This window comes from Sinocyclocheilus grahami, unplaced genomic scaffold (genome assembly GCF_001515645.1).
Source record: "Sinocyclocheilus grahami isolate Dianchi unplaced genomic scaffold, SAMN03320097.WGS_v1.1 scaffold421.1, whole genome shotgun sequence".
Classification (NCBI taxonomy): Eukaryota; Metazoa; Chordata; class Actinopteri; order Cypriniformes; family Cyprinidae; genus Sinocyclocheilus; species Sinocyclocheilus grahami.
In genome coordinates, this window is record NW_015505600.1 from 740,521 (window position 1) to 754,856 (window position 14,336).

The window sequence follows — 14,336 nt, forward strand, 5'->3', positions numbered from 1 at the left end:
GTTTCATGTTATAATTCAAATAAATAAATAAAATAATTAATTAATTAATAAAACTTGCCTATATTCATGACTAAACTAATAACTGTGAGTGGACCACTATTGTTATCATTAACAAAAACAAAGACTAAAAAAGCTACTGAAATAAAAATAAAATTAGTTACTAAAACGGCAAATGTTCACAAAAATATGAATGAAAACTCAAATAATTATGATACAGTACAAATCATTTACAACATTTGTCGCATAAATGGCACCATGCACGGGAAAAAAAAAAGAAAAAAAAAAAAAAAGAGAAATGAAACCGAACCGGACTGAAAATATTTAATGTTTGAAGATGCTTAAATTAATTAAATTAAATGAAGAAAATTTGCCTATATTCATGACTAAACAAATAACTGAAAATGTGGACCACTATTATTATCATGACAATTCAAAATGAAAAAAATTTTTTTTATTTGTTTTCTTATTCTGAATGTGTCAAGACTGACTTTAGACTATCTGTATATTCAGTATAACAAAACCAAACACAACAAAACTGAAAACAACACAGAATCATACAAAACAACATAAAACAAAACAAGGGGCCTGTTACATAAAAAAAGTTTACCAAATAAGCCAGGTTTATTTCAGTTATTTTGAACCAAATCAATTGACAATAAGTCAGATTAACTGAAATAAACCTGGCTTATTTGGTAAACTTTTTTTATGTAACAAGCCCCAGAACACAAAACAAAACCAAACACAACAAAACTGAACAAAAACAACACAGAATCATACAAAACAACATAAAACAAAACAAGGGGCTTGTTTCATAAAACAAGTTTACCAAATAAGACAGGTTTATTTCAGTTAGTCTGACTTATTTTGAACCAAATCAACTGACAATAAGGGGGGGTTTATGTAACAAGCCACCAGAACACAAAACCAAACCAAACACAACAAAATTGAACAAAAACAACACAGAATCAAACAAAACAACATAAAAAAAACAGAACACACACACAAAACCTCACCCAATTACAGAAGCAGCAGCTGTCTGATTACAATTTCAATATCAAAACAAATGAACTCAAGTCGTGAAACGTTCAAAACCTTAAAAGGCTACTACGATGAACATAAGAGAAGGTCATTAGTGGTCACAGGAAACCAGACATGCCAAAAAGCATCCATCACAGTAAGTGTCAGAGCAGCCGGCCTTCCAGACTTCCAGAATACAGACGAGAAAGAGAGCGATTCCGAAGATGACAAGCTGATAAAAAGCCTCTTTTGTCTTCATGAGGATCAGTGATTCCCAGTTTCTGGGTGTTATGGGCTAGACGGACAGAGAAATGAAAGAGAGACACGGAGTTATCATCCTACGCCGAGAGGAATCAATTGAGAGATAAGATCTGTGTGGAAGTGTGCGGATGTTCGGAAGGCCAGTACTGGATGTTTATTTTACCTCAGATCACCAATCGTCACTAACAACTAATGATTTCTGACTGCTTTTGGAAGCGTGTCCGCATCTTTCCACTCTATTGATAACTTGAGCCATTTGTGCAGCTTTTGGGTAAACTGGGTAAAAAAAGAAACCCAAGACTCATTCTGAAGCAGGTACCTAAACCATATCTAGAGACCAGAATATATTACAGAGACTTGGGGTTGGATTTTTTATTTTCATTTATTTGTTTTTCTTCAACCAGCTGGCAATAGATTGCAACGTTCAGGTCCTGGAGGTAAAAATTCCATTCATTTTCTCCATAGGGAAACTGATTTTCAACAATAGCTATGTTTCCATCCAAAGATGCGAATTTAACTTATGCGCTAAACTAAAACATTTGCGAATAAAGCACCGTTTCCATCCAATGAGTCAAAGAGAACAAAACCGTCACTTCCTGATACACTGGCACTAAATATCTCTAAGAATATAGCAGAAGCCACTGAATATAATAATTTTCATATGTAATAAATTACTTGACGTAACACATTAACTGCGGTCATTGCTTTTAGATGAATGCCTGCTGTTTGGGAACGCAGTTATGTAAGACAGTAATTATACAGAAATACTTTGACGACAGACTTTGCTCAGGCATTTCAGAATGATCAAAACAACATATGCTGTGAGCGAGATCGGTCCGCTGGTTAGTCAAGTTATCCCGTCTCATAGCGCAAAGTCACATGACTTTTTTCAATGCGCATGGTGAAATTTATTTGGTAAATGTGTTTCCATCGTAGTTTATGCGCATTTTTTCTTATCGGATAAAAAGTAGGGATGCACCGATACCACTTTTTCCAGTACTCGCCCGATACGATACTTTTATTTTTGGTATGTGCCGATACAGAGTACCGATACCGATATTTTTATTGCATTTGTAAATATTGGGTACAGAAACCAAAAGAGTATGTATAATGTTAGTTGGTTAACTTCATTTATCAAATAGATAGTCAAACCAAAATTTATTCAGACACCTTCAACATTTCTCACATGATCACAGTTTATTCGCTATAGTTTAGAAGATGGTAATAAAATATGACAAGAACTCAGAGTTAAACTGTGTCAGAACAAATTCAGCTTGATAATGTCAGATAACTTTGATAGAAAGGTATGTAATGGATTACAATCAACCGAAAATTATTTAGATAGTATGACAGTATTTACACAACTATCAATACTTTGTCGGGCAGCCCTTAGCTTTAATGACAGCCTGTAGTCTCCTGGGCATGCTGTCACCCAGCTTCATGCAAACCTCAACTTCAAATTTTTTTCCCAAACTCGGCCTGAATAATTTTTGGTCCCAAATTTGTATCAGTTTTACAGTTTTGCTATCCTCACTTACATAAATGAACTATAGTGTCCTGCACCCACTAGTAAAAAAATATAAAAAATTATATCTGGTCTCTGACTAATTTTTGGTTTGACTGTATATCCTTCGGTTATTTTCACACTTAATTATGCTCATTAAAATGTATTTTTGTTACTTTTACTTTTGCTCTATGGTACATCATCTTTAATTTAATAGCATTAGAGCTGCTCCATTGCAGCGGCTTAGTACTGTAATCACGAGCTTTGCTGTAATAATGCAGGGAACCACTCATTATAAATCTCTTAACTGTGATATTTTCAGAAATAGAAGTCACGTTTTTTTTTCTTCTGAAACGTGCTGCGGTTTATATTCCAAAGCCACTCATATAATGCAGAAACACTCAAGCAAGCAAAACGCGCAACGCGAATGAGAGGGACAAGTAGTAAGCTACAGTCTAGCGCATTTCACACAGGCTGCTAGATTCACTTTCGCCAGAAAGTCGTGTATGCCTAAGGTTGAAGCTAGATTCACTTTCGCCAGAAAGTTGTGTATGCCTAAGGTTTAAAATAAATGATGTTTATAGTGAATTCCCCTATAAATGGTCTATTTTATGATTTAGTTTTAATCCAAATGATGCGTGTGCTAAGTGAGTGAACATCAATAAAGATCACAGAACAGAATTGCACGCGCTCTCTCTCTCTCTCTACTTGTGCATTGTTTTACTTACTTGTTTTTGACACATCCGACCGAACTATAAGCTTTTCAGTGATGTCTGTGAGAAAGATATATTCACTCGACAAGCTTGTGCATTTGCTCCGCCGCCCACTCAATCCACTCAGCATGCTTTGTTTATTAGCTCGCGCACATCAGCTATACAGGTGTTAATACTGAATGTTTAACATTATATTCATTGCATACATATACTTCGTAGACATCCTTAATCTCTAATAACTCCATTCTGCTGTCTGTTGTTCTGTTGTCTGTGTTTCTTTGTCTGAATATGGCACTTAACACATGCTGTGTGGTATCGGCGTTTGGTATCAGGGCATTTTAACGAGTACGAGTACAAGCACAGGAGCTCAGTATCGGGCCCGATACCGATACCAGAATCGGTGCATCCCTAATAAAAAGTTTATCCTACCCAGTTGTGCACATATGTTTTTTTATGCACATTTTTAGAATTTATGCGCATCTTGTCGTTTTCCATCCAGCGGTTTTTAATGCATACATAAACATATCTAATAACTGATAAATAGACCTGTTGTGAGCTCTGAGGCTGCTATCTGATTGTATGTGCTTTATTATGTGTGGATTGTTTGGGTGTTTTTTTTGTAATTGTGAATAACAATGGAATTTGTGGTAAAAAAAAAAACACACTACCCATGATGCTGCACAGTAAAGTGCACCAAAAGAGATCGTTAGCTCCGCATATTATCAAGTCGTCTACATACAGTATGCTTTCAAAATACTTTTTTTTTTTGTCTGATTTTCAAATACATTTTTGCTTCAAATCAAAGTTTTACTTGGGATGGGCGATACCACTTATTTTGTTTTCGATACGATACCGATACCTTTAAAGACCAGTATCGCCGATATCGATACCGATACGATACTTCTAAATTATGAAATGTATTAAATTATTAAATTACTACGAGTAAAATGAGTAATGATACACACTTAACTTTATATTTGAAATGCATTTTAACATTCATTGTTATTAGGTTATATTTTTGTTTACACATGGTTAAAATATGTTTACTGTAGTGGTATATGGAAATCTGCAAATACTATAGTTGAAAATGGTCACGTTAGTAAAACCATGGTTCATTTACATAAGGGACTGCCAGTGATAGGCTGTTGCACGCAAAAAATACAACCTTTTTATTCTGAGAGTATCGGATTTATTTTAACATTACAGAATAAAACATGAATGATGGGTTTCAAAGCTGCAGCAGTTTGTAAGTGAATATATATCAGCAGCAGGATCACGTTTGTTTTCATTTTGTTTTATGGTTTCACCAGAACAGGTAACACGCCACAGAAAAGTAAAAGTTTAGCGTGTGAGTCTGAGAGAGAGAAAACACCACTATTACTTTCTGCAGCCATTAACAGCCACAGAAAACACTCAGCAAAACATTAGAAATTATACATTCCAATCCACTTATCACAACAGATACCAACGAAAGAACATCTACACAAGAATTGCATTATATACAGCCCTACTAACAAGCTGATTGATAAAGTGGTGGGAATAAATTTGGCCAAAAATGGTAAATGACATTTCCGTTTTTCTTGACACCTTTTGTGTCTCCCAGAGTTAAGAAAAAGCTATACAGGTTTGCAAGGTTACACAAGGGTGAATAAATGACAGAATTTTCATTTTTGGGGTGAGCTATTTCTTTAAAAGGGACACACTGATCTGGTCTAAACACTTTTTCCTTCATTATTAGTGATTTTAAGGACTGTGACACAGTAAAGGCTCATCTCTGCTGTCTGTAATCTCAGGTTTAGAAGCTCAGTCCACTGAGATGAGACCGTCCTGTGGGTGGGAGAAGGTGGGTGAGATTGAGGAATATCTGACAACACTGAAAGCTGCAGCAGCCTCAGCACATCTCAAAGAGCAGATAAAGAGAGAGACAGACAGAGATCTACAGGCGTCTGTGACAGGGGCTGCCCCGAAGCACTGACACTCTGTCAGACCCTGAGGAGGTTACATTACATCCAGTGTCACTCACACCACACTGCTGCCAATGGATTTTATTTTTTACATTTTTACAAACCAAGTTGTTTTGGACATGTACCACAGTAGAGCTATAAGTGTTTTCAATGATTTTAGATATCTAAAGAGCAGGATGACAAATGATAATGGATTATTAATTATTATAATTCAGTTTAGTGGTGGTAAATTACATCTTTCCTAACATTTTTCTCACAATATTTACACAAAATTCATAAAAGCTGTGCAAAAGTTTCAGGCTATTAGTATTTTCAGTATTATTAACAATTCTCTAAGTCGGTTATTTCTATCTTTTGCTGTAGTGGGTCAGTAGGAAATATCAGTTTAGATTTCCAAACATTCATTTTGCCATTAATTGTAATAATCCAGTGATGTTTTTGTCTGACAGCAGCCAGTGCTCCACACAGAGATCTGATCTGATCTGATCATCATCCAGTCTGTCTGAGATTACATGAAGAAACAGAATAAACTGAGACAGTTACAAAAATTACTCACAAACCTGTTAGTGGGTAATCAGTGCCCACACACACACACACACACACACACACACACACTTGTCTGGTTAGCTATCCTTGTAGGGTCTTTCCATAGGCATAATGGTTTTTATACTGTACAAACTGTATTTTCTATCGCCATACACCTAAACCTACCCCTCACAGGAAACTTTCTGCATTTTTACTTTCTTAAAAGAACTCATTCTGTATGATTTATAAGCTTTTGTACCCATGGGGACTTCAATTTAGGTCCCCACCGTGACACGATTCCCCATGAGTCAGTATGTATTCAGGGTTAAGTCCCCACCAGGATATATAAACCTGTACACACACACACGTATATATGTATATGGATAGATAAATAGATAGATATGTCAACATATTCACAAAAGTTGAATTTTAAAAAACAGACAGAAGAACTGTGGCAACTTCTCCAAGCGACAGTTTTAGGCACTTGTGTAAAAATGCTGTAAAGTAAGGATGTTTTAAAAAATAATGTCATGGATAGGTTTTATTTAGCAATTTACTTCTATTAAAGGGGTCATCGGATGCCCATTTTCCACAGTTTGATATGATTCTTTAGGCTCTTAATGAAAAGTCTATAACATACTTTGGTTAAAATTTCTCAATGGTAGTGTAAAACAACACCGTTTTTACCTTTTATTAGAGCAATCTGTTTTATTGCATGCTGCTTTAAATGCAAATGAGCTCTGCTGACCCTGCCCCTCTCTTCCGAGCCGCTCTCTGAGAGACGGTAAACCTTAGCCGCATTCATCGTGAAACTTGCTAACTAGCACATTATTAGGAAAGGCGATTTGCCAAGATTCATAAAAAAAACCTTATACTCACTTCTTCCGGAGGTGAAGCTGGATCACGAATGATTCGTGCGAAGATAGACACATTTATGTAGATCGGGGTCTATTCACTACAAGTCAAAAGTAAGACTGTAAGTAAGTAAGACTTACTGTAACAGTAAGATTTTTAAGAGAGGCGGGGCATAGAGGACCTACAATAATGTACAGTATTTAAAATATAATGTGTTTTTTGAACATTAAAGCATGTCAACATATTCTGTTACACCAAATACACAAAATAATGATCTTTAAAATAGGATCATATGACCTCTTTAAAGAAGTCTCTTCTGCTCACCAAGCCTGCATTTATTTGATCCAAAGTACAGCAAAAACAGTAAATATTTTTACTATTTAAAATAACTGTATTCTATTTGAATATATTTTAAAAAGGAATTTATTCCTGTGATTTCAAAGCTGATTTTTTGGGGATCATTACTCCAGTCACGTGATCCTTCTGAAATCAATTCTAATATTCTGATTTGCTGCTCAAAAAAATTATTATTATTATTATTATTAGCCAAATTCGCCCATTGGCCTCTGATCATCATGGCCTCCTAACAATCCCCATATCTACTGATTGGCTTCATCACTCTGTCTCCTCTCCACCAATAAGCTGCTGTGCGGTGGGCGTTCTGGCGCACTATGGCTGCCGTCTCATCATCCAGGTGGATGCTGCACACTGGTGGTGGATGAGGAGATACCCCTGACAATGTAAAGCGCTATATAAATGTAATGAATTATTATTATTGTTGAAAACAGCGGAGTAGAATTTTTTCAGGTTTCTTTGATGAATAGAAAGTTCAGAAGAACAGCATTTATCTGAAACAGAAATGTTTTGTAACATTATAAATGTCTTTATCATCACTTTTGATAAATTTAAAGCATCCTTTCTAAATAAAAGTATTAATTAAAAAAAAATTATAAAATTAATATATATATAAAAAGTATTAATATATATAATCTGACTCCAAGCTTTTGAATGGTATAGTGTATAATGTTACAAAAGCTTTTTATTTAAGATAAATGCTGGTCTTTGAATCTTTCTATTCATCAAGGAATCCTGGAAAAAATGCACTCAACTGTTTTAAATAATGATAATAATAATAATAATAATAAATGTTTCTTGAACCGTAAATCAGCATATCAGAATGATTTCTGAAAGATCACGTGACACTGAAGACTGGAGTAATGATGCTGAAAATTCAGCTTTGATCACAGGAATAAATTACATTTTACAATATATTCAAACAGAAAGCAGTTACTTTAAATAGTAAAACTATTTCACAATATTACTGCTTTTGCTGTATTTTGGATTATATAAATGCAGGCTTGGTGTGCAGAAGAGAATTCTTTAAAAAACATAAAAAATCTTACTGTTAAAACAATTTGGACTGGTAGTGTGTGTGTGTGTTAATTACCCACTAACAGGTTTGTGGGTAATTTTTGTAACTGACACAAGAGGAAATTAACACTTCTTATCTAGACCCTTTTATTCCCTTATTTAGACCTTTGGGTATCTTGTGAGTATTGTTCTCTTTCTTTCTTCTTTCTTCCCATAACACTAAATTAGGTTTAATGCCTCCTTATTCTACACAGAGTATTGCGTGCTGTCCTGGAAGGGAGACTGCCGTAGTAAATTATGCATGAGTCTGCGCTTCCATTGGTGACATTGGCTGACAACTCTCAACCTCAATTTATTCTTCTGTCATCTCTCATATATAATCTACACTTCTCCATCTTCCCCTGACGTCTGTGCCGTACCTCAAGCTTTAGCACATCGTGCTGCAATTTCCTCTGGAACTCCAGGAAACTGCCGATGGTGAGCTTGCCCTTCAGGTCGGCCCCGAAAAAGTAGGTGGTGAGGGCTGAACTGCAGCCTCCTGTTTTCAGAGTGTTTCCTGTGGTGGAGCGATCTCGGTGTCTCATGCCCATACTGGTCTGAGAGCGAATGATACTCTGAACCTGCAAAAACAGAAATAATAACTCATGTAAATATGCATTCGAGGGAGGAGGAATCTCCTTTTAACACAAGGCACAGTATCCACCTGGACGATGTGTTGACTGCCAGATCACACCGAATATCAGCGGAGAGAAAACAGAGAGCGATGCAGCCAATTCCAAAAGAGATGGAGAGGCAGGGGAAGAAGGAGGAGGAAGAGAAGAAGGACGAGGTGAATGAGGATAAAGAGAAGAAAGAGGAGGAAAAAGAAGAAAGAGGATGAGGAGGAGTGATAGGAGGAGGAGGAAGTTGAGAAGAAGGGGAGGAGGAAAAGGATGAGAAGAAGAGTCAGAAGGCTGAGAAAATGAAGGAGGAAGAGAAGAGGAGGAGGAGGAACAGCAGTTCCTCTCTTCTTCAGAAGCCTCATTCTTTCAATTATAAACGTATTATTGATCAATCACTGGAGAACACTAAACTTAAGCAGAACTCCACAGAAAAGAGAAGAGAGCGCTGGAATTCAAGGACTCCTTTCAGGGTGAAGGTGTGAATGTTAGCAGTGATGTATGTGCGGTTCTGGGACAAAAGCAACTAAAGATAACTATCAATAAATGACTGCGTAACTATATACTGCTGCGTAATCAATCATTCCAAGAGGGCTGAAATGCTGTTAAAGATTCAGCATTTTTAGACCGATATATTCCCTTAACAGAGTCTAAGTGTAGTATTTTTAAAAGATTGATGTTATGAGAGGTTTCCTAAAACAAATAGCTCTAACCTTAAATTCTTCAATGGGATGATCTGTGATAAATAGGGATGTAATGATTCACTCAAGCCACGATTCGATTCGAAGAAAATTAGATTTAGGACAAATTATAAATAAAATGTGTCCTTTTATTATTGCTTGGACAAAATGCTGCACAATTTCTTTGTGAAATTGAAATATAACACTATAATAATATACTAATATAGCACTTGTATATTATTGCTCTTTTGTTGGTTTTGATTGCTTCTATTGTCCTCATTTGTAAGTCGCTTTGGATAAAAGTGTCTGCTAAATAACACAATTTAATATAAATGTAAACAACAAAACTAAATTGAAATTTTAAAACAAGCCCAAATAAAACACAAATAAAGAAATCTCTTCATATAAACAAACTAAGGCTTTGTCTGTGCTCTTTCCATTTAAAATTAAGAGACAACCACTGCATTTTAATCTTGTTCCAAACAAAGATGCTGCATACATGCAACATGAGCAGTTTTTAATCTAAATTAGATTGTATAATTTCGACATTTGAAGCAAAAACAGAATGATTTGACTTCTGTTTTGTGAAACTATAGGCCTACATAAAAAATATCTGCATGAAACAGAAACAGCAGACGAGCTGAAAGAGACGCAGATTCACTCTCTGCCAGCAGGTGGCGCTTAAAGCGTTTCCGCTGTAAACAAAGCAGCGCTGCACTTATGTACTTTAATATGCATTATACAGAGGCAAGATGAAAAGAAAAAATACCATCTAAACTTTTCTAATGACAGTAAGTTCCCCTCACATACATTCATATAAACTACCCCTAATTGAATCGCGATTTGTTTAGCATCTCAACCGATCTGAATCGTCATATATTTAAATCGATTTTCAACCTGCTCGCGGTTAATCGTTACATCCCTAGTGATAAACCCACACCTGTGACCGCACATTCTATTAATACGCAACTTATTGGAAACCTTTAAGTAGCTTATATTTAGGCTTAATAAGCTCAATTGTTTAAATATTAATTTTAATAAATGTAATTATATCAAACATCAGTCATCTATCAATTTGACATATTTCCAAGTGATATAAATGTAGGGTGGGATTTTATCCATCGGGAATTGATTAGATTGTGAAAAGTGATTGTTAAATAATCAATGAGAGAATGAAGAATTCATCACATAAAGGAAAGTCATTTTAGAGGCGGAACATGCCTTTACATTTTTTGGGGGGAATATGCACTAATCGTACATATTGCAAAAAGTCTGAACATACAATAACAAAGTAAATAGGGTCAATTTGATTTCATGTTGACTTTAAACCGAAGGCGAAAGCAAAGATTATGCCAATGACACTTAATAATGTGGTTTCAATAGAACTGGTACTTTTTTTTTTTTTTTTAAGTTTCCATTGCTAACTAAACTTCTTAAAAACCGGGCCGACAAACAGGCAAAATTCTATGCTCTGACCCTTTGCGTCAGTCGTGGTTTGAATGTCACCCTCTTGACTCGTCTACTGGAGGTCCATGTCCTCAGACAAGAGCATTAAATATATTCCCTTTGATGTGGCTACTATATTTGCATGGTTGAGCACATACTGTGTGTTTATCAACAGGCACTGCATATACCCAGAATGCTTTTGGAAAGAGAAAGACCTGATATTACCAGGTGAATGACTCACATTGACTGCAAATGAAAGGCAAATGTAGCCTGAGGGGCAAAGGTAAGCTAAACAAACAGCTGAAAACACACGTGTAACCAAAATACACAAACGGTCACTACAATGACAGAAAAAAAAATGTGCAAAAACACCTTGGGCTACACTAAAGGTTGTACCTTTAGGTGCAGTAACAGCTTGTCACTGGGGTAGTACACAATGAAAGGGACAACTTTGTACCCTTTATCTACCCCTAAATAGTATTAGTACCTTAGAATAGTAATATGTTCCCTCAGGGTACTACTATGAACCTTTTAGGAGTAATAAGGTACAAAGATGTCCCTTTGAGGATACTGCCCAAGTCACAAGCTGTTGTACCACCAGCCTCAAGGAACAATTTTTGCATTTTGTTTTCTGACAGTGTACTAATGGAATGTGTTCATCTGTACCTTTGAAGGACTTTGTGTTCACCTACTTGCTCAAACTCCTCAAGGTCGACCTCTCCGTCTCCGTTCAAGTCAAACATCTTGAAGGCGATTTCAAAGTTCCTCTGTGGAGCTGCAAAGGGACGAAACAGCTTTTGCAACCCAAAGATATGACAGCATTTACTTTCACTAACACATAGATGCAATTTCTGCATTTCTTAACGGTTTAAAAAATAATACACAATGTGACAAAAAAGTTTTACTTACATTTTTTATGATTCTTCTGTGATGCTAATTATTATTGTAATATTTGTTTTCACGAAGCATCCGTATTTTTGTAAATATTTAGGTATATTTTAGAACTTGTATCATTAATTATGAAACATTAATTTAGTACAGATACATTTTTGTACTAATTGTGCATGTTTTTAAAAGATATTTTGCTTTTGCAAGGATGGGAACATTCTAGAAATTTCTGTAACATTCTGGAATATTCTAGCGCTTTCTGGAACTTAAACTGTTGTTAATGATACACAAAAAGTAATGTGATTTTCATATTCAGCATGTGGAATTTTATAAAGAAATGTACAAAAAAAAACTTCTATAAAAATGTGTTTCACTGTTATCAGTCATTTCATTAAAACTTAGAAAAAAACACATTTCTACTCACATCAAATAAAGATTCAGTTATATCAGAGGCCTAATTAAAGCTCTTTACTTCTACAAAAGGGTGGTCCACCGTCATGGTGGCAGCCATGTTGAAATCACATGACCCAATACTGCTCACTTTTTCCTTATAACCCCCTTATTATCATAAACTTCTAGTTGCGGAATAAACTACCAGGTAACGAAGCGCAAACATTTGCTTTTATGATGCTTCATCCACACCAGTAGGTGTCAGTATTAAGCCCAACAACACTGTCATAATAGCTAGCAAAACAAAAAGAGATTTAAAAGAAATACACGTCGGTGCCGATAGCCTAGTGGGCAGTGCGTTGACATATAACGCCATTGTGTTACGGGCGTCCCGAGTTCGAATCCCGGCGAACTTAATTTTATGTAATTAAAAATGACATTTGCACCACTTTTTACAAAAGTTAAGACTGAATGTACCTGAAAATGCCAAATGGTGTAACTGCCAAAGAATGAGAAATATTAAATATTTTATCCACCTAGATGGCATGTAAGCGTACTCATAGAAATAAATACTTCATTTTAAAATATCAAACGAAAATTGATTTTTTTTTTAGAGTTATCTCTAAATGTAAATTGTAAAATTTTTTAAAAAATGTTAAAAAATTGGCGGGACTTATGCTGAAAACACCTCTGTTTTCTAAATAATCTTTGACAAATTATGTAAAAATCGTTAAAAACCATGTTACTACACTAAACTAGATGATTACATTTTACTCCACATTAATTTTCCTGTATATAATTATATTTTTATGAAAAATATTGGTTACGCCAATTGACACAAATCAGTTACACCACCTGACCATGTTGCTTCTACAGCCAAAAGCCATTGTTTTTTGAAGAAATAGACACTGAAAATCAAGCATGACAGTCAATAAGTTCAGCAAAGTGTTTTTTTTCCAATACTGAAAAAAAAAAACCCAGGCAAAAAGGCAAAAAAATCACAATCATCATTGTGATTAACAGTGAACTCATGTCTCCTATTGTAATTTTAATTTTCGTATTGTAATTTCGTACTGTATTGTGGCATCTATTGGGGGAAAAAGAGGTTAAAAAATATCACCCATTCACTGCTATTATAAAGCTTGGAAAAGCCAGGATTTTTTTTTATAAAAATCGTTAAAAACCATGTTACTACACTAAACTAGATGATTACATTTTACTCCACATTAATTTTCCTGTATATAATTATATTTTTATGAAAAATATTGGTTACGCCAATTGACACAAATCAGTTACACCACCTGACCATGTTGCTTCTACAGCCAAAGGCCATTGTTTTTTGAAGAAATAGACACTGAAAATCAAGCATGACAGTCAACTAAGTGTTTTTTTTCCCAATACTTAAAGAAAAAAAAAACAGCAAAAAGAAATCATCATTGTGATTAACAGTGAACTCATGTCTCCTACTGTAATTTTAATTTTCATATTGTAATTTCGTATTGTATTGTGGCATCTATTGGGGGAAAAAGAGGTTAAAAAATATCACCTATTCACTGCTATTATAAAGCTTGGAAAAGCCAGGATTGTTTTTTTTATATATAACTCTGATTGTATTCGTCTGAAAGAGTTAAAAAATATCACCCATTCACTGCTATTATAAAGCTTGGAAAAGCCAGGATTTTTTTTTATATATAACTCCGATTGTATTCGTCTGAAAGAAGGAAGTCATAAACACCTAGGATGGCTTGAGGGTGAGTAAATCATGGGGTAATTTTCATTTTTGGGTCAACTGTCCCTTTAAAATTTTAAGTGAATGGAATAGAAATATGCATTAAAGCTAAACATTTAAAAAACACTAATGTTGTGCAACAATTATTTTATCCTAGACTTACAGAGCTTTAATAATAAACCACTTTCTCAAAATAATATATCATTGAACACTTGAAAATAGTTCCAAATAGTAGGTTAGTTTATATTACATCTTTAATTAGCATCATTAACTAGTGATATTTGACCAAATTGGCCCCTAACAGAAAGGCTTGTAATAGGAGTCAAATGGTGTA

The 14,336-nt window shown here is 35.0% G+C and overlaps 1 protein-coding gene across 1 annotated transcript in view; it reads right to left on the bottom strand.

Moving 5' to 3' along the window:
* The window catches only part of LOC107551339 (calcium uptake protein 1, mitochondrial), a gene marked incomplete at its 5' end in the record, with an annotated part of 74,194 nt that overhangs the window by 2,377 nt on the left and 57,481 nt on the right, over nt 1-14,336 (bottom strand). The window contains 2 exons of the mRNA XM_016232914.1: nt 1,174-1,312; nt 8,630-8,830. Coding sequence (XP_016088400.1) covers nt 1,174-1,312; nt 8,630-8,830 — 340 coding nt within the window. The remainder of the gene's footprint in view (nt 1-1,173; nt 1,313-8,629; nt 8,831-14,336) is intronic.